The sequence below is a fragment of the Notolepis coatsorum genome (genome assembly GCF_963971535.1).
Source record: "Notolepis coatsorum genome assembly, chromosome: 1".
Taxonomy (NCBI): Eukaryota; Metazoa; Chordata; class Actinopteri; order Aulopiformes; family Paralepididae; genus Notolepis; species Notolepis coatsorum.
In genome coordinates, this window is record NC_140165.1 from 149,740,339 (window position 1) to 149,766,443 (window position 26,105).

The 26,105-nt window shown below is 44.2% G+C and overlaps 1 protein-coding gene across 1 annotated transcript in view; it reads left to right on the top strand.

The window, feature by feature from the left end:
* The first annotated feature begins 326 nt into the window (after positions 1–326).
* Positions 327–26,105, top strand: part of ncs1b (neuronal calcium sensor 1b) — a 45,899-nt gene continuing 20,120 nt past the window's right edge. The window contains exons 1-3 of the mRNA XM_084314249.1: positions 327–450; positions 16,473–16,590; positions 24,445–24,604. Coding sequence (XP_084170375.1) covers positions 24,541–24,604 — 64 coding nt within the window. The 5' untranslated portion in view covers positions 327–450; positions 16,473–16,590; positions 24,445–24,540. The remainder of the gene's footprint in view (positions 451–16,472; positions 16,591–24,444; positions 24,605–26,105) is intronic.

Consider the following 26,105-nt stretch of genomic DNA (forward strand, 5'->3'; position numbering starts at 1 on the left):
CGTGCCACACTTAACTTTTTGACTTTGGTGGTTGTCCCCTGAGTCTTGGACTTGAATTTCATCATGATTTGAGACTGAGAGTTAGACAGACTCTATTTTTTACTTGAGGGATGAAATGGTCCCACCTCTGCAATAGCGTTTTTGCTAATCCTACATGTCGGATTTGTAGAGTAATAGACCGTTTATGAGTCAAGAGCACAATTTAGCTTTGGTTGAAGAAATGCGACGTCACATCTCTTTTGAATTGAGTTCAAGCCAATAACGTCACGACTCACGACGGGCGGCGGCGAGAAGCCCCTCTGGCAGCGGCGGTACACGCGCAGTAGCGAATGAATCGTTCACTGAGCAGGACGGACATTAAAGCGGTGTTCCTCGCAGACGACAACACTGGACAACTCGTTGTTTGGACTTGCGTGGGACGGTCGGTGACCTTCTATATTTTAAACACAGGTAACGTTACTTTCGACAGTGTGTCTTTATTCATTTCCTCACACAGTCTTAACGTTAACTGTTTGTTTGCTGTCGGAATTTACGTTGCCAACCATACGGTATTGTAGCCATACACTGTGTTGCTATGGCGCCGCAAGGCAACATCGTGAACATCCCACTGCTGCAGCTGCATGCACATTGAACACCTGTGGGTGTATCTGTTAGTGGCTTGATGTGATGGAAATTAGTCAGAAGGATTATGACAAACATCTGTATCTCCAGTATGCACCCGTTTCGTCTGATGTAAACAAGACGAAAGTCTTTCTCTGGTCTGCATCCCCGTAACAATTGTGTGTATTGAGCTGTACTGTATTGTACCCATTCTGCAATCTGTTAATAAAGTTTTCAATCAATCAATCAAACCCTCCCAAGTGATGATGTTTGGAGAGCGTGGAGGAGATCATGTATTATAGGACACGAGTGTCAGCTTCCTCATGGTTGCATGCATTGATCCATTGGTGGACTGTTTCCAACATGGTGGACTTGATCACCTTCAGTGATGTAGACATCCTTGTCACCTGGGAACTGTCCACCTGTTAACAACTTATTTTTATTTGACAGAGAAAATGTCTTGTTACACCTGGCGCAACTGACTCCTCGTCAACAGAAATATCTCTACTTGACGTGTGTACTGTCTAGCACAATAAAAGCTTTCCCATAGAGCTCTGCATGATGTTTGAAGTGCTGCATTCTCATCTTATTTGCTGTCTTCTTCTGTGTTTTCTGCTCATGGAACAACAGTAAGTTATTTCGCTTGATCGGTGCTGTCAGAACTTAGAAGTCTGTCATTTGATTCAAGCACTCTTCCTGAAATTGTTGTACTGCTCTTGTCCCGTAGACTCGAGTTGATGGACAGATACGGCAGCAGCCGCAGACTCACACCTTATTTATTGTCTAATGTATAAGCAGGTCTTTACTGCCTCAAAGGGATTCCCATTGCTCAGCAACAAACACCTCCATCAAGGTCTTTGGCATGGCGTTGACATTGGTGCTGAGATGCAGATCCTTTCTTGTGATGAGGACGTTCTTCACAATCATCGTTTGTTCTTCACAATCAACTGTTGTTTACAGTTCTCATATCTAACTCTAGTTCTCCACATATTTATTGTCTCATTTGTGTGAAATATCATATATGCTCCAATCGTGTTTATTTTATTTTTATTCAATTACTCATTCATGGCACCAACATCACCATTCTAGGTTCAATAGAATAAAAGTTATGAAGCGTAATTCGAAATAAATACAGAAATTGCAGCCATCTTTGATTTTTGCCATACCAGAATATTCAAAACATCAATATTTGAACTCCAGTTGATTCCTCACACAGTATTAACTTAAAATAGCAATACAAAATTATATTACACAGCAATTGTGTGAATATTAAGACGTTTTTAAAGAATTCATGATTTCGATTGTGGCCATTTTGGATAAATTTTTATAAAATTCAACTGGTTTCTTGACACTCAAGCCAAAATTGTTCTATAGATCCTTATCTTCAAATTAAAAGTGAAAACGAAACTTTCGCATATACATTTTAAATGATTGAGTGTCCAGGCACCCCACTATCAGAAAAGTGTGAGTTTTTCTGGTCAGCAGGAGATGTGCATCTCTGGCAGCTTATGGTCAGTGGCATTGTTCGTCAAATAGTGTTGAACTTGAGTGTTACACCCTGATTGCATAGTATAATAGACATATTAGCATGGTAGGTAGTAGTATACGGATAGTAACATAGTACATAGTAGTAAGGTACTAGTAAAAGACAGTTATTTATATATATATTATATTGTAGAAATCGTCGGAATAGAGAAACGCACAATTTCTATCAGTTGACAACACTAAGCCGCGTGTCATTTATTTCGCAGTAGCACAAGTGACAGCTGTCAGAACTATGCCGTGCTAGCTTCTGACAGCTCGTAGTAATCAAACATTTATCAATGAAACCCCACACAGGGCGTCTCCTCTCAGCCCAACCCCAAAACCAACCTCCTTAAAGTGACAGTGCCCCATCAACACATCAAAACAATACCATGGGGAATTATGTCTCTATCCCACTACAATATAAATATTATATTTATTAAGAAGGTTATTTATTTATTTGCATTTCAGATATTGATTGAAGAGGTGTGTTTCTATATGGGTGACATGTCCCCATACACAGGGCATACGAGGGCATTCACAGTCACCAGCCCTCATGCATCAACGTGTTCTACGCACAGATCTGTGCGTAACCCGTGCGTACGATCATTTCTAAGCAAAGAGTGGGATTCATCAACTTCAACTTGAACTTGACTTCGTGCTTACATCTACGCACATTTCGGACCTGGCGTACCTCGCGCCCAGTGGTAGAATATATTATTACAACAAGGAAATGAGCTTCTGTGCATAATAACACTGGATGTTCTATGAACCGTAGTTCATTATAGTTCATTGTAAAATAGCAACAGTAGTGTAATTATGGTCAAAACCCTATAAATAGCATTTGGAATAATAGATCTTTCTCTCAGAATGAATGCAGCATGTCATATATGTTACGATGAATTGAAAATGGGGGACCCTGATGTAAACAAGACGAAAGTCTTTCTCTGGTCTGCATCCCCTTAACAATTGTATGTATTGAGCTGTACTGTACTGTACCCATTCTGCAATCTGTTAATAAAGTTCTCATTCATTCATTAATTCATTCATGGTTTATATAGCGTTATCGGAATATACGGGGTGTAGGCTACTGACTGACTGCGCTCCGCGTAGCTTGATTGATTGATTGATTGAAAAGTTTATTAACAGATTGCAGAATGGGTACAGTACAGTACAGCTCAGTACATACAATTGTTAATTGGGGATGCAGACCAACTTTCGTCCTGTTTACATCAGGGTCCCCCATTTTCAATTCATCATAAATCATAAAGCTCAACTCGTTATTATTTTGCGCACAGACCGCCGAAACACGGGAACGTTTTGATTATATTTAAAAGGCTTTACGTTAAACGAAACAAGTGGAATTTCGAAGCTGTAAGCAGAATAAGTCATATGAATATAGTGTTCTTCCCCCTTTTTACTGTACAAGAAAGAATAGAAAACGCATTGCAATGACACCATGCAGATAGTGGACAGACTATATGATGGAATTCAAGTTCATGTATTGAAAGGCAGGATACATCATACATGCAGTGAGATTCATTGTTCTTGTATATGCTCTCGTATTATATTGTTTATATAGGCTACCCAATACTGACATCAAAATAGATTGTAGTAGTATGCCTCTAGAAATCATGCAGCAGGTAGAAAATTGACGGGAGATCCATCGCGATTTGGAATAGAATTGAGGAGAACTTTAATCCGTGGGTATTAATCAAACAACACGGGAAAAGGCAGTCATATTCCAGCGCGGTCTTTATTAGCCGACAACAAAATAGATGCCTCTAAAAATCATATAGCCAATCGAACACAACTAATAAAGGCATTCATATTGTACAGCACGGTTATAATGACACACAACACAACCAACGCCAAACAGTGGTCAACGAACGGTCTTTATTAGTATTTTGAGCTGTCCAGGCAGAATTGCAGCAATGGTCTTAGGGAGCCGTTGATATCTGACATCACCGTTTACAAATCCGCCTTTTATTTATCCACCTCCGTTACGAGGACCTCCACCTCGGTGTCTGTGTAGTTTCTCTTTTTCGTTCGCTTTGCCATCCTCCAACATTCCACGCACAGGGATTCCCTCATGGTATTTGAAGGGGAGGGCCTGACCATATTTGGTTGGTCGGGGCGGTTTTGGTATGCAAATACGTGAAAGCGTGCACGAGCTGCGGCGCAGGGCCAAGGTGGGATTCATCATGACAGGTGTGCGTAGAGCCTGCTTACGCACGTGTGATGAATGCCGACTTCCCTGTGCGTGCGCTAGTTCTAAATTCCGTGCTTACGTGTGGAAGTAGGTCAAGGTCAAAGTCCACGTTGATGAATGAGGGCCAGGTCTCCACCCAATCCAATGCCTATATGGGAGATTTCCCACGACCTGTTAAGACGGCACTCTCTTACGTTTAGACAGCACTCTCTTACGCCACCATCGCCAAAACACCAAAAGAGCATCAAATCACGGACCTCTAGGACCATCATTCAGGTCATAGTACCAGTTAGATTAGATGACATTGAAATGTATTGTCATCATACAGAGGGCTGACCTTCGAAGCTTTTTTTGGCAATCGAAGCTTCGGGGCCGAGCTTCGATTTTAATTCGAAGCTTCGAGAATATATATATATATATATATTTTTTTTCTTATTATAATATATATATATATTTTTTTTAATCTTATGTTGTGGGACTTGTACAGCACTTTGGTAAACTTTGTTGTTTTTAAATGTGCTCTATAAATAAAGTGGATTGGATTAATTCATTAAGTAGCCCCTTTCGTGACTGTGACCCAGCCAACAAGGTTTCACTCGGCTGCGCTGCCTGGGTGCAGTGGGGCTGCTCTCACAGCCAACAACATGACATTACATAATTATGTTGCAACCTTCGTCTATCAAGCAAACAATTATATTATATTTAATTTATAATTTATAATTTATAATTATATCAGACAATGCACCTACAAAAGCAGATGATTACAATTAAATTAGCCAACTTGGTAACACATTAGTCATAGCAGCATAGGCATAGCCTTATTAATGTTTTGTGTGGCGTCGCCGTCATGTACAACGATACTTACGTTTTTGAGGTGAATTGACAAATTTGTTGTAGAGTTGTGATATGCCATTTTCCTCTTGGAATTCAGAATGGCTTCAATCTCCACCAGCACAGTGTTGAAGACCTCTGCCTTGGGAACCTGTCCTCTAAGTGCGTCCCGTGATCAGACCAGAGGGTATGGGGTCGCCCTCTCCTTCCAGTAAATCGACGGAATGACTGGAGGAAGCTGTCTGTTGTCATTTCAGCCAGCACCTCGAGATGGACGGCTCTCGTGGTGAGGCACTTGAAGATGATTCCCCATCTCTTAGCAGTTGCTCTCCCGATCTCTGCCTTGATGGTGAAGGGCCCGAAGCAGTCCATACCCGTGTTGTGGAAGGGCGCTTCTTGGAGACGGAGGCGGCAGGATGGGAGGTCAGCCATTCATGGCATGATGGGTTGGGCTCTGAGCTTCTGGCAGGCTGTGCATGACCGTTGGTATCGCCGCACAGCCTCCCGGCCGCGAAGTATCCAGAACCTTCTCCTGAGCTCCCGCTGCACCCTCTGCAGCAACATGATCTCAGCTGCGGCGTAGTCGTTGGTGCTGAGGGGGGTCGGGTCTCCGGGACCGGGGTTCCGGTGGTGGAAGGTACGTACTTGGAGCTCTTCTAGGGTCTGGCAATCCTCAACCTTGGGACCGTCGGTGGTTGAAGGGTCTTGGAGTCCGCTGAGGCCGCAGAAGACGGACTTCTTAAGTTCCACCTCCACCTCTGCATTCTCCAAGTTCGGAGGAGAAGGCCACTCTTCTTCTGGCTTGCGTAGGTAGTCGGGTCCTCTGTGGTAGAGGTTGGGACGCACCTCTGGTGATCACGTCCGCCGGGTTGACATCTGTCGAAACGTATCGCCAGCAGCTGGTCCCCACAAGCTCTTAGATCTCTGTCACCCTTTTTCCCACGAAGACTTTATATCTGCACGAAGTCGACTGGATCCACTGGATGACTGTTGTGGAGTCGGACCACATCGACACCGCGTAGAGGGGCAGGCGCAGCTCTTCCTTCAGCATCTTTCCCAACTGGCCTCCACTTAGAGCCACGCAGAGCTCCAGCCGGGGAATGGATTGCTGCTTCTTAGGTGCAACTCTTGAGCGTGCAAGAATGAAGGAAATGTGGACTGTGTCGTCGGGCTCCACCGCGTGCAAGTACGCTACTGCACCATATGCCTTCTCAGACGCATCACAGAATACATGAAGGGAGAGCTGGCTGCCGGTCAGACTGACGCTCGAGGGAAAGTAGCTCCTGGGGAACTCGATCTGTTGGAGGGTGGGGAGCTCTTCTTCCCACTCCTTCCACTTCGCCCGAGTGTCTCTGGTAGGGGGTCATCCCATCCCTTCGCCTCAGTCCACATCTCTCTGACCAGAGCCTTGGCATGCGTCGTGTAGGGGTTAATGTAACCCAACGGGTCATATTGACTCGCCAGAGTACTGTAGATCAGGGTTAGAAATTAACATTTTTTTTCAAGGGCTTTTTTTGCCCCCCTTAATTGATTTTCGGGGGCTTTTTTTGTATTTCGGGGGCACTGAATTTGTATGATAAACGGTAGGGGTGGGACGGTTCACAAAATGGACGGTTCGGTTCGTATCACGGTTTTGGGGTCACGGTTTTCAGTTCGGTTCGATATACGTAAATTTTTATTAAAAAAAAATGTAACACTCAAATCTAAACATGCTTCTCATTTATTAAAAAAAAATAAAAAAAGTTTACAGTGTTAGTGTTTACAGCCTTAAATAATGTTTGGCACACAAAGACCGAACTGACTGAAAAATATAGGCTACATTTGTAGTATTAACTTAGTGCAAACAAACAATATGCTCAGCCAGCACTAGACTTTCCTTTCTTTAATATAAACACAAAAAAACAATGTCAACCATGTTTAAATTCCCTGATTGTCAGTTCTTAATGGAAAGATTCGTGTTCTGCTTGAAATTATTATGTATCTGTCTACATTTATTTAGACTAACATTATTTAAATATTGAGTGCAACTGTGGTGGATTACGTAATTCGGTGAGTTGGAACTATCTATGGGTTGGCGCCGGGTCCCCACGGACATTTTATTGTCACGCACCTTCAGCTCAGGCAATGTTATTATCAGCTCCGGTAGCTCCGGTAACGTTAGGAGGTGATGGCATGCAGTGGGAAAGCGGCAATAGTCCCGGTTGGAGTTAGTAAAACACAGTTGTATGTTAGCCTTCTTGGATGTTGAATAAACGCCTATCATTGTCTTTAAACACCCCGCCTCTCAGACTCCCATTTCCTTCTCTGCTAGCTAGTAGCTACGGTAACATTTCGTTGACTGTATTACCTCGCGGGCTGATTCTATAGTTAAAACGTGCGTTGTTTTGTACAAACTGCTAACGCTATGGCAAGATGTGTGTATGCCTATGTAATGTTAATGGCTATGTTTTTAAAGTCATAATGAAGATTGATTTAGATTGTGCTTGCCATTTGTACACAAACTGACTAGCACCTGGCTCAGCTGCAGTGCTGCAGCAGCCAGTGCTCACCTCCGCCAAATGATTTTTTTTTATTTGCGCGTCATCTGAACGGTACGATACACAGACGCGCCATTACCGGAGATATATATATATATATAATTAGTAAACTGTCGGGGGCATTTTGTGCCCCCCTTAACTGATTTTCGAGGGCATTTTGTCCATTTTCAAGGGCATTATGCCCCAAGCCCCCGTTAATTTCGAACCCTGCTGTAGATCGACCTCCTTGTTACGTAATGGCGAGTTTCGATCTTCTTTTGCCAGTAACACAGGGTGTCAGACTTAAAGCGCCAGAGGAGACCCAGAGTCATTTCCTGGGAGTCCTCACTTGACTGGGAGACCCAGGTCTCGCTGCTGTCAGCCTTCGCTTTGTCTGGGAGGTCTCAGACGACCTCAGGGTCGTTGGTGGCCCACTGGCGCCCATCAAAGCCAGCGGTGGCCAGGAAGGTGCGTATATCATGCACCAGCTTGTAGGCCTATTCCGCGGTCTCCATGCTGTGGAGGCAGTTGTCCACATAAAAACTGTGGTGGACAGCATGGGAGACTCCGGGGGGTGCGGCGCCGTCGTCAACATGACGCTGCAGGGCGTAGGTGGCGCAACACGGGCTGCAGGTCGTCCCGAAGGGCAGCACCTCCCACTGATAGATGGACGGTTCCGGGTCGTCTGGGTTTTCTCTCCACAAGAACCTCATGAGTGGCTTATCTTCGTCGAGCAAACACACCTGGTCGAACATGCGTTTAATGTCTTCTGTCGTCGGAAGCGCACCATGACTCAGAGGAGAGGAGGGGTCAGAGTCGGACCGGGCAGGAGATAGCGGTTGAGGTTCTGCTGGCGCACTTGAAAGCTGCAATTAAACACCACCCTGTTCTTTCCGTTGTGCTTAACGTTATGGTGGGGAAGGTACCATGACTCGGTACTCCTTTCCGCCTCCTCTGGCTTCAGCCTCCTGACGAGTCCAGACTCTATGAGCTTGTTCATCTCTGTGGCGTAGGCGGCAGCCGTCTCGGGGTCTCTGCTGAGTCTTCTTTCAGTGCTAAGCAGGCACGGCTTCGCTACTCCTGGGGGAACCTTGAAGGTCGGCATGGGCTCTCTTCTCAAGAGCGGTGTGGCGCATCTGAGGACACCGTGCACGCAGACACGCTTGGTCTTGGCTTGGAGAAGATCCATCGCAGCCTTATCTTCCTTGGAGCGAGTGTGTATCTTCTCGTTCTTGTATGGAGCAACGTCCAGCTGCCACAACCTCTGAACATTCTCCAGCAGCTCCTCGTCTTCGTGCCCCGCTCCAATGAAGAGGCAGTAAGTCTGATGGGCGTTCAGATTTCTCAGACTGATGGGGCCCTGCAGGATCCAACCCAGTGGAGTCTCCAGGGCGACGGGACATCCGGGTGGACCCTGGATGATGTGCTTGGGTAAAGTGAGGTGCACGTTATCGGAGCCGAGCAGGAGGGTGGGCTTCACCTCCATTGCAGCGTTTATCCCCAGGTTACAGAGATGTGGGTACCTCTTCATGAGGGACTCCATGGGGTAGCCGAGAGGCACAACCCGACAGCAATGAACACGCGGCTCACCTTGAAGACTTCCTTCGGCCGTCCGGCCAGTGTGATGGTGAGAGCCACACTCTCTCCACGAATAGTGGTGCGCCCTGGTTGGATGGTGAGGAGATCCAGCTCCTCTGCGTCGCCCCTGAGTACAAGGGCGATGGCAGCCTCACGCATCAGCAGCGTGCGCTCCGAGCCATCGTCAATAACCGCGTAGGTCTCCAGAGTCTTGTCGCGGTTCCACAGGACCACCGGCACAATCTTCAACAGCACGCGGGGAGTGCTGCCCCTCACAGGGCCCACGTAGTAGTTGTGTATCTCTCTAGTGGGCTCATCACGGGCTTCCGCAACGTCAGGCTTAGCCTTGTCTTTTGTTGAGGTCGTGGAGGGCCGTGAGGTGGATCTTCCCGCACCCGCTCTGTCTGCAGGGTCCCTTGAGGGTGCAGTCCTTTGCTCGGTGCTCACGGGCGCACTTCCAGCACCGCTTATTCTCGATTATCCACTGCTTCTTTTCTTCTGTAGTCTTCTCCTTGAACACGGGACAGTTGTCTAGCCAGTGGACCTCGGTGCAGCACTGGCATGGCGGCGGAGTTTTCTTCTCTCCTTTCTTCTGGGAGGAGAAGCCTCGTTTGCCTTTCGGGGGCCCTTGGTGCTCCTTTGATGTGTTTTCAGTTGTCAGCACCCTAACGGGCCGCCCGTTCGGTCGGACTTGTCTCGTCCACTGCGTCCACTGCCTCTCGGCTCTTCCCGCTTGGGGAGGCGGATGTGCCTCATCTCCGACTTCAGGAACTCTGAGAGCGCCATCAGGGTAGACAGTGGCTGTTTGGGGTGGAGATGCTCATGTTCCCGTCGGAATTGCTCTTCCCTTTCCTTTGAAAGCTTCCTGACAAAGCGTTCTACGTTGGAGCCTGCGTAGAGCTCTGTGCGGCCGGCGGCTCCTTGAAACTTCAGCAGGCTGTACCTTCAAGGAGTATGCGTCCAGGGCCTGGTCGTCCTTTATGTCTGCCATTTCTCCCAGCTCGTGGATCTCATCCAATATGTGGTCCCACGGGCGTCCCCAGCGCTCGTCCAGGGCCTGGATAGACGAAGTATAGGGGGTGGGGGATGTGGGATATCAGGATATCCTGAAGAATGTTCTCAGTCAACCGAGGCCCAGTTAATAACAAGGTTTATTAACCAGACAGATAGAAATATACACATAGTATTTAGAGAGAGAATGGCTGAGGCTCTCGCCCCAAGTGATCAGCTGAAATGACCCAGGTAGAGACCAAGAATGCTGTCGGGAGGAGCCCTATATAGTTAAAAGGGGGAGGAGGGGGTCCCATTTGATAGGTCAAATGGGTGGGGGGGACACAGGATAGGGGACAAAGGGGAGGGGAGGGGGGTGTTTTTACATGAGAGTTGGGGAATCAATATATTATTCCACAGGGAGTATGCGTTGGCAGTGCATATGAGCTTGGCCGCAGGCAGCCTACAGTGCATAGACAGCTCGAGGAACTTCTGTTGCTCGCTGTGGTTGGCGGCGCCCAGGAGGAACTCCAGACACATCCTCATGTCATGGTACTGGCTTCTAGAATCATCTTTAAAGAATGGGATGGCACTCCCTGGTGGGCGCTGTGGGAGCGGGTCGTACCTAGGGGTAGGGCTGTCTTAAATACTTCGAAGCTTCGAAGCTTCGTTCGATGGCACAAGCTTCGAACATTAAAAAAAAAATCGAAGTAAAAAAATAAAAATAAATAACAAATATTTTTTTTCAATTTTTTTTTTTTCTAATTATTATTTTTTTACTTCGATTTGTGTGTGTGTGTTAGGACAGCCGAATCCCGTCCAATCTTTCGCCGTCGACTAAAGACTCACTTCTTCAACCATTATCTGAAATGATAAAAAAAAAAATAATAATAATAATAATCTAACCGTGACTAACCTTACTGTCATGCACTTAACCTACACTGTAACACGCAACACTTTGATGAACATTGTTACTCAGCTGATAGAGTTGTACCCTTCTTGCTGTCTTGTCGTACAGAACTTGTAAGTCGCTTTGGATAAAAGCGTCAGCTAAATGACTAAATGTAAATGTAAAATGTCCTTCAGTTCCACCCACCTTGCCCTGGAGGGCTGCTGCCCCGGCGGAGATCCTGTGCTCCAGCATGGGTGAGATCCCTGTCCACTGGTTGGTTTCAGGCTCGTAGCACTCTGCGGTGTTCAGTACCACATGTCCGTCCCACCCTCCCATGGCATAGATACAGCCGCCCAACGCAACCACGCTGAGCTGGCTGCAGCGTGAGTGCATGGGAGCTGCCTGCAGCCAGCTGCGAGTGACGGGGTTGAACCTGCACACACTGTTGAGATGCTCTACGTCGTCCCAGCCGACAACGCAGTAGACCAGACCGTGGAGATAAGCAGTGCCGTGGAAGACCCGGGGACTCTCCGCCTCAACGCTCACGTCCATCCATCCACCGGCTCGGATATCGTAAGCCTCCATGTGATTGGTTGTGCTGAAGCGACTCCGGCCTCCGATGGCCAATAGGACCTCCTGGGGCAGGCATGGACGCGTCAGGGGGTTTGGGAGCCTGTCGGAGCCAGGGGGGTTCAGGACGCTGAGGATGAGGGGCCTGCAGTCGTGGCTGTCCCTCACCATAGGGTTGTTCTGGATGTTGCTCCTGAAGTAGTCAGGCCTCATCAAGCCCATGCGAACCTGGGAAGAGACAAGCAGACAGCGGGTACAACTTAGACATCGGTTGTAGACGGTTTTTGTTGCTAGGGAACAGTTTGGACCCAAATGTTTGAGAACCACTGTACTAGGGAACCTAGTGTTGTTTTAATGTAATGCACAGTAATACAATTAGTTACCTTGGGCAGCAGCAAAGGGATGTGTGTTTTACGCTCCTCACGGGAGTGGTCGATCCAACGGAGGACAGCCTCGAACACCGTCTCCTCGCTCTTCACGTTCAGATCATCCCTCTCGATGATGTCCACCAGTTGCTGCAGGGACAGCTCCACAAACTCCTGTGAGATGTGCAACATCTCCTCAAAGTGGCACACGATGAAGAGATGGGCCTTGCGCCTCAGGTCAGGGCAGCAGTAGATGTCCGCGAACCTCCAGATGCCGACACAGTTTTCCAGAGACAGCTGGCCCTCTAGGAAGTCAGAGCACGCTCCTACTATGCCAGTGACGAGAAGCTGGTCTGCAGCCACCAGAAGCTCTTCCACGTTCTCTGCTGTCACTGGCACAAAGCCTGTGTAGGCGTACTCTATGATGAGCTGCATCATACCCGGGGACACCCCAGGGATAGTGTAGACTGGTTTCTCTGAGTCGCATCCAATAAATGCATCTTTAACATGCTTTATATCCTCGCCATTACTATATGCCCGTCGCGGTTAAAACCTTTTGAACTAACGTTAGCGTTAAGCTAGCTAACAATGCTTCCATTCCTCTTTGACCCGTCTCTCGTAAGCTACGTCATCCCCCGCTAAGAGTCATGGGAGATGTAGTAAATACAACAGTCCTGTGTGTGTGTCTTTATGCAGATCGTTATGCAGTTTTAAAGCACCTTGGCTTTGTTCTGAATGCACTTTGTTGTAGTTATCCTACAGAGACTTTAATGCACATTTTGTTGTATGCAAAGAGAAAATGTTTAAATTGTACAATCTTTCAGCAGTCAGTCTGGAATTAATGTATGCATTCAAAAGTGCTGAATAAATGTTTTATGGGCCCATAATAGTGATTATTAATATTATTTAAGTTAAGTTTTGCCATAATCATGTCTTTTGCCATAATCAGGTAGCTAAAAAATACAAATAAAATACATTATATATATATTTATATTAATCATTTTCGGCCTTTGGACATTCGGTTTTCGGCCAACTGTTTCCTATTTTCGGTATCGGTTTCGGCTAAAAATTTCCCATTCGGTGCATACCTATACAGAATATATTCAAGCTTACAGACAAGTAGCCGGAAACAACAAGTGATATCTTCACTTGTCTTCTGAGATGACATCATACTGTAACATCACAAATGTTCTAGAATGTCTATTATGACATCATACTGTGACATCACAAATGTTCTAGAATGTTTGATTATGACATCATACTGTGACATCACAAATGTTCTAGAATGTTTGATTATGACATCATACGGTGACATCACAAATGTTCTAGACTGGGATTATGACATCATACTGTGACATCACAATGGAACATGTTTGAGTTCCATTTGAATAATTTAAATAATATGTTGACATTAGTAAAATTTCTAGAAATAAAGAAAAATAAGACAATGAAATAAAGATAATTCATTTAAAAGCTATTTTAAAAAGGTAAGTTTTGAGCAGTGCCAACCGAGTCTGCTGTCCTAACAGACTTGGGCTCTGTAGGGTAAGCACTTATTCCCTCCGCCCTGAACATTTATGGAGATGTATGGGTCTTTTAAGTCAGTGATAAAAGTGTCTTTCAAGGATAAGTGCGTGGTATGGTATGGTATGGTATTTATTTTAGACAACAAAATATATACAGATTATTACATCACATATTTGCTTTTGTCAAGGATAGGAACGAAAAGGCGCAATGACTTATTTACATCATTGTCCTTGGATGTCAAGGATGCTTGAAAAACAACACATACAAATTATTACAGTAAATCATTCACAATTATTACATTTGCATAGTAATAATGGCACAACCCTTAATTAATACAAACATGCACATTTATTGATACATGTTCATTCTAGCCATGAGTCTGTGAGTCTCTGAAGCACCCCGAGGGGAGGGGTTGAGGGGAGGGAGGGAGGACGGTAAGAGATTCCGGTTTTGACTGATTACATTTGCCGTCAGCTAGTGCCGGTGGGGGGGGTTATTTTGACTACAGTTGCCGTCAATAGGGGAAGAATTGTGGCTTAGGAGATGGGTGACGAGACAGCCTTTGGTTACGCCCCTCCAGCTCACGCACATCGCCAGGCGTACACGCTGGAGGGGGGGGGGGGGGTTTGGGTTGGGATTGGGGGTGGGCGGGGGCCTGCCATCCATCTTATCTACTCCAGACAGCTGTGCCTCGTTCCTGGCACGGCTCCACTGAACTCCATACTCCCGTCCTGACCTCATCCTTGATTTCACAGCAGAAGGGGATAGGGGGGGGGGATGATACTTGCAGCCTGAGTCAGATTGCTGCAATATGATTCTTAAATTTAGTTTAATTTAGATTAATCATATCTTCTCACGTCCCTAATTTCCTTTGTGATGTCCAGAATGGTCTGAGACCGCGACTGTTCATCTGCATGGTTGGCAACAAGTCTCTCAAGAATAGTCTTCAGGTACGATTGTTCATCAGTGTGGTAGATCTCGCTCCTCTCCAACATGGTCTTAGAGCTCAATTGTTCATCACATCGCAGAGTGTTATGGTCAACGATCTTTTTGTACAGTCCCACCTGGTTGGCTTTCATCCTGGCCATGTCCCTAGCCACAGGATCAACCTTCCTCCGATTTAGATTAAAGCAGTACCTGATCCAACTGCTGACGGCGCCCAATCCGATCAGCATGACAATTAGTAGATATACGTCCTCAACATAATTTATCTCCAGAGGAAAAAAGCATATCGCATTCCATTTACCGTATGTATCGATCGTGTATCCCGCCTGATAGCTCCCGAGTGGGCAGAGCGGATCTTCCGTATTCTGCTTCATGGAGAATATGCGATCAATCGCTGTAAATGCCCAGCTTACTAGATCCATATTACGGTTGAAAGTTGAGTTGATTCTGTTGCAAAAAGTGAGCTCCTGCACTGATTATTATAGTTCAATATTCAAAATGTTATCACCAAAAAAAACCCAAAAGCATAAAAAGGGCCCCCAAAAATAGCACAGGCCCAGTGCCCTTTTCAGCCTTTGAGCACCTGCCCCTCTAAAGTCCTGTGCACGTCCCTGCACCGGCACAACACTATTATTGGCTAAATTACACTCGCTAAATATCACACTATCATAATTATATAAATAAAATGCACATAGCCCATATGAGCTAATAATAATAATAATAATAATAATAATAATAATAATAATAATAATAATAATAATAATAATAATAATAATAATAATAATAATAATAATAATAATAATAATAATAATAATAATAATAAACTTCTAGTAGATAAGTCGTGCTTTTGTTTTAGAAGTGATCATGTAGTACAAAATGCAGTTTTGGACCCTTACATGCTTGGTACATTATCAATGTTGCTGTTGCTCATCTGACTTTTATAGACTGAAGCATAGATGGAAAATATTGGTGAAAGACCCCTCATTGGATTAATAAAGGAAGGAACATCTTATTCTCGTCTATTTGGTGATGACTTGCGTCTATTTGGTGATGACTTGGAGGTCTTTAGTTTCACTGATAAAGTCTCAGTTAATAGGCTTATTTACTTGGCTTAGTAGCCATTGCACAGTACCAGATATACCTACTTTAGATTCTAGAGGTGGGGAAATAAAAGAAAATCGAGATCATGATTGAGATTAATAATACATTTAATTTTATTCTGTTTTCATTCTTGTGATATAAAAATGGTAAATGGACTGCATTTGTATAGCGCTTTTATTCAAATCGCTTTACAACAAAGCACTCCACCAACGGCGGAGGCAACCGTGCAAGATGCCAACCTGCTCATTGGGAGCAGTTAGGGGTTAAGTGTCTTGCTCAAGGACACTTTGACATGCTGGCAGGAGGATGGAATCAAACCGGGAACCTTACGATTACCAGAAGGCCGCTTTACCTCCTGAGCCACTAATATGTTTTAAACTTCTCATGACTTCTCAATAACTAATTTGCTTTCTACATCCTGCAGATTGCAAAGATTAGCAAGCAGAAAGTTTTACACAATACACATAAAAGCTTTGTAACATGAAGGTTATAGCAATCTAGACTCTAATAAAATTATGTAGATAATCGTGATAAACCAAGAATAGCTTTTAAGTCAAACTATGACCCCAATAATTTGAATCCAATCAACTTGTGAGAATTCCAACCCCATTAGTTTCTATGATCACGGCTACAGGAGCTGGACATAATAGCCACACACTCATTTGTTTGTAAGGTCCTTTTTGGTGTGCATAATGTGTTGGTGTGGCTTTACTGTATAGGTGTGAAGAGCAAAGCTCTCGTTCACAGAACACTACCCCATCCCCCTGGTACTATCACTTAATAACAGTTATTTGTTACTGTATTGTCATTGTCTGAGATAGGCTACACCAGGACCACAGGACAGAGCAAACACAAGATGCCGCTGGTGGCCACAGTGACATGCATGGAAAGGACAGCCGTGGCTATGGGCAACGGAAACACCAGGCGATTGGAGTGAAGGTACCTATTCCATCTAGTTACCCCATGGCCCACGCAGTAGTTGCCGTGGTGAGGTATCAGTGCATGCCGACGGCAGGGCTGTGTGACATCAAGAAATTCCATTATCCTTCATCTCCTGTCCGCCGTGACAGAGAAGAGGAAGTCGTTATACTGCGCTGCCGTGAGGCCAGGAAGGAGAGAGAGTCGTGAGTCAGAATGGAGGAGAAAAGAGAACTCTGTCACTCTGTAAATCCCTCTGCCTGTACACCGGGCAAACAGCTCACATGATGATTTTCGCTGTTCACTTTGCATTTAAAACGGTAGAACTGTACTAGCTTTCCCTTCAACTAGGTGTCTGTATGAATCCCTATGAATTGAGTTAAAGCCAGGGGTGAGTGCAAAGTGAAGAAAAGTGTGTCCTAGGCAAGCTCTGTTCACACACGCACACGCACACACACACACACACACACACACACACACACACACACACACACACACACACACACACACACACACACACACACACACACACACACACAGACGCACACACACACACACACACACACACACACACACACACACACACACACACACACACACACACACACACACGTCACACACACACACACTAACACACAAAGAGTGCGGGAATATCTGCTCATCATCAGCTGACTAACCTTGCCACCAGGGTGCCTGCTCTCGCATGTGGGACTGAGTGATCTGAATTAAAGAAAAACTCCAACATTTTGGGAAATTAGCTTATTTGCCGTCTACCCTGGAGTTAGACAAGAAGATGCATACCTTTTTCTTCTCTGTGCATGCAGTAGGAGTAGGAAGACGTTGGGAACTAGGCTAATGGAGGAACCTACTTCCAGTGACTGACGCTAAGCTAGGCTAACGGTGCACGTCTTCCTACTCCTACTGCATGCACAGAGAAGAAAAAGGTATGTATCTAACACTCCAACATTTTGGGAACCCTGGAGTTGTACAATAGAGAGCATCCTGACCGGCAACATCACCTCCTGGTTTGGGAATAGCACTGCACAAGACCGTAGCAGACTACAAAGAGTGACACGTTCAGCCGAACGCACAATTGGAGGGGGGCTTCCCACCCTCCAGAACATTTACAACAAGCGGTGCAAGGGGAAGGCTAAGAGAATTATTAAGGACTCGAGCCACCCGAACAACTGCCTCTTTGAACTGCTGCGGTCAGGCAAGCGATACCGGAGTCTTAAGGCGAGCACAGAAAGACTCAGAAGAAGCTTCTATCCCCAGGCCATCAGGCTGCTAAACGAACAATAATCGCTAAACGAACAATAATCACTATGCAACAACCATCAAATGCACACAGCACACACACCCACACGCACACACTCACTCAAACAAACAACACACTGCAGCACCCACTCTCCACACTTTAGATCACACAAACACACTTACACTTTATATTTATTGATAAAGGATTTGCACTACAACTCGTACACCTACTGTGAATTGTACCTAAATTGCACCTCGTCCCATTTCTGCCTTGCACTATATAGTATTGTATATTAGTACACTGCACAGTATTGTATATTGTATGGTAACTACGTCTATTCTGCATCGAACATTGTACATATGTCTAAACTGAACACTGTGACCTCATTTTTTTACTTCTAATTTTACTATGTTATTTTATTTCATACTTATCATGTCTTGCACAGTCTCTGGAGCGCAACAGTAAGAAGCATTTTGTATAAAAGTATTCTGTACTTCTGTATGACAACTATTAAAGAAACTTGAAACTAGACAAGAAGATGCATACCTTTTTCTTCTCTGTGCATGCAGTAGGAGTAGGAAGACGTTGGGAACTAGGCTAATGGAGGAACCTACTTCCAGTGACTGACGCTAAGCTAGGCTAATGGTGCGCGTCTTCCTACTCCTACTGCATGCACAAAGAAGAAAAAACTCCAGGGTAGATGGCAAATAAGCTAATTTCCCAAAATGTTGGAGTTTTCCTTTAAGGGATGAATTCTGGAGCACACAGTCAATTTGGCAATTTGTATTGGTGCATTTGTATATGGTAATATGATGTTGGCTGTACTAAAATGATGCACTGGGCCCTACCAATGAGAGACTGTGATATGACTCACCAATGTCATAGACTATATGGGGTGGGGGGGGGGGGGGGTATTTAAACTTGTCACTCAAACCTTGTCTTTTGTTGACTGAATACACACACACACACACACACACATACATGTAAACAAGACGAAAGTCTTTCTCTGGGCCCTGTTCCTCGTACCTGGCTAACTGAGTTAGCCGGATAATTTTCAGGATAGCTTGACTTAAACTAGACCTTTCCGTTCCCCGACGTCGGATTGTCTAAATCACCATGGCAACATATCAGAAAGTTTGAACCTGGTCGAGGGCAGGGTTTAGTTAAGTTAGCTCGATAACCTGCATGGCCACACCCTCGCAAAGAAATGCAGCTCGCTTCCTGAAATATTTCTCACAGTCTAGATCCCATTATACCATTCTGAATTATGTTTTTGTGCTTCGTTTTTCTAGAGGGGGCTTTTGAAATGTAAAATAATATACCTAAAATGCTGATAATAAATCATATTCAGCCTATAGATTTACTTTGTCCTAAATAATGCACGTCATATAGTTATACGGATACCGGGCTCGCGCGTCGCGACACACTGTGGTTATTTTAATAATGCGGAGCATTGCAAATGTGAATCCCGCAGGGATATTTTTAATGAATGAAACCTATTGGGCGTTTGGCTCTGATTAGTTTCATATTCTCCGCTGTTGATGTATTTGCTTAACGGAGCGCCCGGATTGTGTTTCATTCAAGCATAAATTGAAGCGTCTTTATGCGTGGACTGTGGATATTAATTACGAGGAATCTGAATCTGTGGATTGTTGAATTGTATCACTGTCACTCACACGTTATTGTGATATTGTAACTAGGGATGCACGATATTGATTTTTTGACACCGATAACTTTATGCTCCTCAAGCCGATACCGATACCGATAACCGATATTTATTGTATTATAATATTTTTTTTAACTGTATATATATATTTTTTTTTTTTTGAGTATTTATAAGCTCCGACGTCATCGGTACTGCTATCGGTACTCGAGAAATTATGGAGTTTTTTTTTGAGGAATTTAAACGTCGCAAACTAATCTTGTTGGCCGTTGTCTATCTCTCCTGCCTCTGTGTCTCTGTTAAAAAGCAACACGCGAGCGGGCTGCCTGCTCTCTCCTCTCTTCCCCTCCCACACACACACACACACACTCACTCACTCACACACACACACACACACTCACTCACTCACTCACACGGGTGCTGCGCTGCCGAGTGAGTACAGACAGCTCTGCTCTCATAATGGAGGACAGAACGAAATGTTCAAAAGTCTGGGTCTATTTTACTAAAGTCGATGCTGACAACGCTCGTTGCCACAAGTGCAACAAGACATTTGCCAGTAATGTATAAGCGCTGGTACTTGTCAATGTGGCTGGCGGGGAGATAACGTTAGCTCCGAGTAGAGTAATGCCTGACAATCCGGAGGTAAATAAACGAACGAGAGCTTCTGATTGGTGGTAAGAAGAAGAGGTGGGTGCAAGCCGTGGGACGTAATTGGCAGATCGACTGTCTGTCTCCGAATGTAACGTGACTACGTCACAGCCAAGAAAGGGAGCGCTGGATTTGCGAAAAACTCCCTGTTCCTAAACAACACGCTATCAGTTTTACCACAGTACTGGCAAAACGGGAGGAGGCTATAATAAAAACAAGCGCCCTTCATCCAAATCCACCCACACCGGATTTCTTTTAACCAAAAAATGTATTATATGTTATCGGAGCTATCAATAACGTTATCGAGTTTATCGGGATGACGTCATAATTGCTGATATCGGCCCGATAATTATCGTGCATCCCTAATTGTAACTGGGATTAAAATGTCTGATGAGATGCGCTGTTTGACGGATTTGAGAAATTGAATGAGCCGTTGACGTTTGAATGAATTAATTTGAGAAAATGCATTTATCTGTTCAATCACTGTTATCTGATGATGAACAAGGTGTCACTGGTATAAAACCTGATTAATAGGGAAACTGTATAGCCTCCCTCCAAGCCTGACACGTTATTTCGGGGGGTTGCGCCTTGAACACTTTGGGAACCATGTATTTATATATAAAGTACATGATACCTAAGCCGAGTGCATACAGTACAGATATCCTCATAAGTATCTATTATTTCGTATCAATTAGATACTCTTTGGGCTTGTTTGTATCTACTTATTCTGAAAGAGTTGAACTAATTATTTTCGCTAGCAAGATCTCATTAGATTATTCATACCATTAAGCCTACTGCCAGCAGGCACATTTAAATAAATAGAATCTGATTGATTGGGGTAATGAGGGACTTAAAATTAGCCTATAGATATGCATTTAACTTGTCGGCGAGGCTATTGAGCCATACTGTATTGTACCCATTCTGCAATCTGTTAATAAAGTTTTAAATCAATCAATCAATCAATGCCGTTAGAAAATCAGGATTTCTGTGATCGACACCTGCTGTCTTTTCAGGTGAGGCGGCCTCGCGCAATTATCCTGAGTATCAAGTCTGGTTTGAATTAACGAGACTGAATCATAGCTGTCAACATTGGGATTTGAAAAAAACTGGAGATTTCGCCCCTCCCCCGCCCCCTCCCAATGTAGTCTCCTCCCCCTCTTATGTATATATTTTCTGTTAGGATGTTTGTGAACTACTAATTGCTACATTAAATTAATCAGATACCTGGTTGAAAGTGAAATGCTGTGTACATCCCTGCACGTTAACACGAACCTAAACTAACGTTACAACTAACCTAAAGTTAGTTTAGGTTCGTGTTAACGTTAGATAATGTACAAAATAAACGTTTTCCGCTGCTATAAACGTCGCACTTTTATTTTGAAAACCCCAGAAAGGAAGTCATTATATTTGCTATACCATCCTGTTCTGTGTTAGCTCCGGTTAGCTCCGAGCGTGCAGTAGTTAGTATTATATTATCAATACCAGCCATTGGATTACTGTTTTCTAAATTGGGGAGGCTTTTAATCATCAAGGTAAGAGGATTTTAAGTCATGGTATCCATAAACTTCAATCGGTTCGGATCCTTTGAAGGAATGAGAATATCAACAAACACGGCTTCACGTTGAAACCACTGACTGCGCCCAGAGACTCGAGTGGTTAGGCAAAAAATAGTTCAGAGTATATTTGCTTATAAAACGTAATTGTCTAATTCAATTATGTTTTATTTCTCCACGTGGGGTCACAACATGTTTACAGGAACGTTTTGGAGTTGTATTTGGTGACTGTAAGACCCTGTAGGGAACGTCAGGCTCCGCCCCCCCCCCCCACTTCCAGTGATGAAGCTAAGCTACGCTAACGGAGCGACTGTTCCCAAAGCTAAATGCACGCACAGAGACAAAAAAGGTATGTATCTTCTTGTCTAACTCCAGGGAAGATGTTAAATAAGCTAATTTCCCAAAATGTTGGAGTTTTCCTTTAAAGTAGTTTAGACATGTGATATAGATAAAGATTCATTGTGTATTGATTAACTTTACATTTGCGCTTCATTACTTTACAAAAGTTATACTGGCACATGGGTCTAATACAGCAATGGATTATGGGTAAATGCAACGTTAAAGCAGTGCCAATGTAAGACTGACTTTACATTAGGCCTGCCACGATAACACATTTTGCTGGGTGATTAATTGCCCCCGAAAATATCGCGATAAGCGATATTATTGCGACCGGTTAGAGAATTTTTTTTTGAGAAATTTATTTCCCAAAACTTTTATTTTGAAGCCCACCGCTCCGTCTTTTCCGGTGTTTTAGACTTTTATTTTGAAGCCCACCGACCGGACCGGAAGTATTGTTGTTATTATCCTAGCGGCACCTATGAGCGGCCAACTTGTCTCTCGTCCGGTTCTGTGTTTTTGAGCTAATGATAAAACAAATATTGAGATTGTTGGTGAACAACTAACTTTAGGTTAGTTTTAACGTTAGCTACTAACGTTAGATGCAGCTACTACAGGCAATCAACGATGAGGAGGAAGCGTCAAAGCAGTATATAATAGAATAGCTGTGGTGCGTAGGCACTGCAGCACGACTCGAAACTACCTACTACGTTATAATAAATGAATTCATGTTTAACTTGTCCCCGTGTCCAGTCCTTTGACTAGCCCCACCCGTTCATTGTAAACAATGATGCATGTAATTGTATTAACGTTATTCTGTGTTGTAGCTATGCTATACGTTGTATTTCGTTTGTTAGCTATTTAGCTAATGTTGTTAGCATTGAATGAGAATCAACACTCGATCTTCCATCTTTATTTAGCAGTCCAGTTTCTCCGGGCAGTAGCGAGTAACTACTTGGGTCTAAAAATAGCTAACGTTACACTATAAATAACGCTACTTGGTTAAAAGGAGCAACACCATTGAGAAATGTAGTTAAGCTATATGTGGCGTTGCTACTGCCCCACGGAGCTCCCGTGCTGTGCTCTGTAGTAAGGCCAGCGGCCCCCCACACGGACAGTGACTGACAAGGGGCACTGATTCCGCCTCATTAAAACAAACGCGCAAATAGCAATTAATCGCGCCCGTCAAAATCATTGCATTAATTTTAATTATCGCGGCAATTAATCGATTTATTGCTTATCGCGGCAGGCCTACTTTACATTAAACGAATGACAATAATATAGTATAAAGTAGGGTATTATTTGGACTAAAGAATGGTGTTGTCTCACCCTACTCGCATGTTGAGGGAGAGCACCATACATTATACACTGAGAAACCACGGCAGAGAGTGAGCTCCGGGAACAACCCCACTTTGCCCGACAGTTTGTCGGCAACCGTCTTCTCGTCTGACTTCCTGTGCTAACATTCTAATCTACACTACTGCCACCTGTCGTCACAGAGGGGAATTGCAGCCATTTTGTATAAATAAATAAAAACGGGAGGACGGCGGGAGAGAAGGTTGAAATACGGGAGAATCCCGGAAAAAAACTGGAGGGTTGACAGGTATGGACTGAATCAGCGTTCGAGGAACAGGGAAAGCCTGAATTCAAACATCGGGTTCATTTAATCTGGATAATGGGACTTTTGATCGACTTAGTTTAACCAGGTACGGGGAATAGGGCCCTGGTCTGCATCCCCTTAACAATTGTGTGTATTGAGCTGTAATGTATTGTACCCATTCTGCAATCTGTTAATAAAATGTTCAATCAATCAATCAACACACACACACACACACACACACACACACACACACACACACACACACACACACACACACACACACACACACACACTTCCTTATCTCGGCTGTCAAGAGGGAGGATTCTCCTTTACAGTGAGTTACCCAGAGCCATGCAGACATCAGTGGGGACGAAGAAAAATTAGGAGAGAGAGAGCGAGAGAGAGAGAAGAATGAGTGTGAGGGAGTGAGCGTGTGCATAACCCAGAGACTGAGAGTGACTCCTGTATCCAAGGACGAAGGTAGCAACGCACCACAACGCCACTCTCGCCCACGGACTGGAGTGAAGAAAGGAGAGGCGGAGAAAGACAGGCTCTCAGCTCTCATATATAGACCCAACAAGCTGCTGGCTCCTCTTCACAAATCCCCAGGGGTTTGATGGCTGTGTGAAGGCTGGTGAGAAGACCAGGACCACATCCAGAGTGGACTACATTGAAAGCTAAAGACCTTTTTTAGGTTGACCGGAGTTGCTTTTTTAATTTTCTTACTGCTAAAAGCAAAACAGGGGCGTCACTGTTATTTTATTCCACCAGTGTTATTGCGGCTAAATTGGCCCACATTTATGTATGTGTTTGGCAGAGGAGCAGGCTGGCAAGGAGGTAGGAACAGGTGCTGTGCCAAGGTGGAGCTGAAGGCGTGGAGTCACCGCAGGCAGTCTGACGAGAGCTGCAGACCATGGGCAAATCCAACAGCAAGCTCAAGCCAGAGGTGGTGGAGGAGTTGACCAGGAAAACCTATTGTGAGTACCTGCTAGTCTTGTTCTCCTTTTAGCTAGGCCAAAGGTGGTAGGACTGATGCATAGCTTACTTTTTTTTTCAATTACAATCAATTGATAGCAATTGAGATCCAAGGAAACATTGTGAACACAGGGGGAACTCGTTATAATGTGAATAATATGTGTCATCATATTTGCTGTAGTTTTCCCACCCTATATTAGACAACTAAACAAAAAACATTTTGTTGTTGCATTTTTCCACACTGACTTGTTTTGCATATTGCACTTCATATAGTCCAGTACATATCCTTACTGGCACGTATTGAGAGTTCAAGCCTTCTCATTATCCATTGAACAAAACAAAATAAACAAAATGTCTGCTGGGGATGGATAGAATACATGTTTGATTTAGAATAATATTTCCCTGGAGTGTAACAAATGGTGATTAGTTCAGGTCTGGCAAAAGTTCCAATCAGCGTCTCTTTAAATCACACTGGAGAGGTCTATAAATATGGAGATTGTGAAGTAATGGATCAACAATCAAGCCAGGGAGATTACAGATAGGGTTTTGTACCTACACTCATTTCCATATGCAGTTTATGGATATTCCATCTTTCCATCTTTACTTCCTGGTGCCAGCGTTTTTGACAATTTTCACGATGTTTGTAGAACCATCGTATATTCTATATTATAGCTATGGAGACAATAGTATGGCTCATTTGACAGGCAATATTTATACTCCAACAGGGGAAAAAACGTTTATTTCTACATACTGTACCTTCATTCCTGCGCAATCCCAGGCTAAAACCCATCCTGTTTAAAAATAATTTAGTTGTTTTCTGGAACGTGAGATATGTGTGTTGCGCAGCATGCTCATTTTGTGCGGGTTGCTCACCTGACAACTATATTATTTCCAGGTCAAAGGTAAACACGACCATATATAGAATGTTTCTATTCGGAAAGCCACTAAGGGGGGGGGGGGGGGTCCCTCTTCATAATAATCTCCAAAAGTTCGCGATCGCCATTGGTACCTCTCTACCACGAGTGCCCTCAACTCCCCCCACACTAAACTAGCCCAGTTCAAAAGGTAGGCGATACTGCCACCTATCGGGATTCGATCGGCATTTCAATTCCAATTCCCTCAGAGCTTCAGGGATCACACACCAAGGTCCACCTGACTGTTTAGTATAATAATAATAAAAAGTTTTTGGCGGTGAACGCATGGGAGCCAAAAATGAGTATACGTTTTTAGCGTTTAATGAGTTAAGAAATACCTTTTTTTTGTGAGTAGTGACAAAGAAAGATGGGATAGAGAGATAGCCTAGCATGAGACACAAATTGGATTCCAACCCATGACGTTGCAAGTATAATGAATTATCGCGTTCCTCCTGAGACCAGGACACCCCAAATTAGCAGCGTGATGAATGGGCTAATTTTGACATTGTCTGCAGTAGAATTATTTTGGTCAAGACCCACGTAAAGTAGGGGCATTACCATGTATCAAAAGAAATAGCAAGGATTCTGG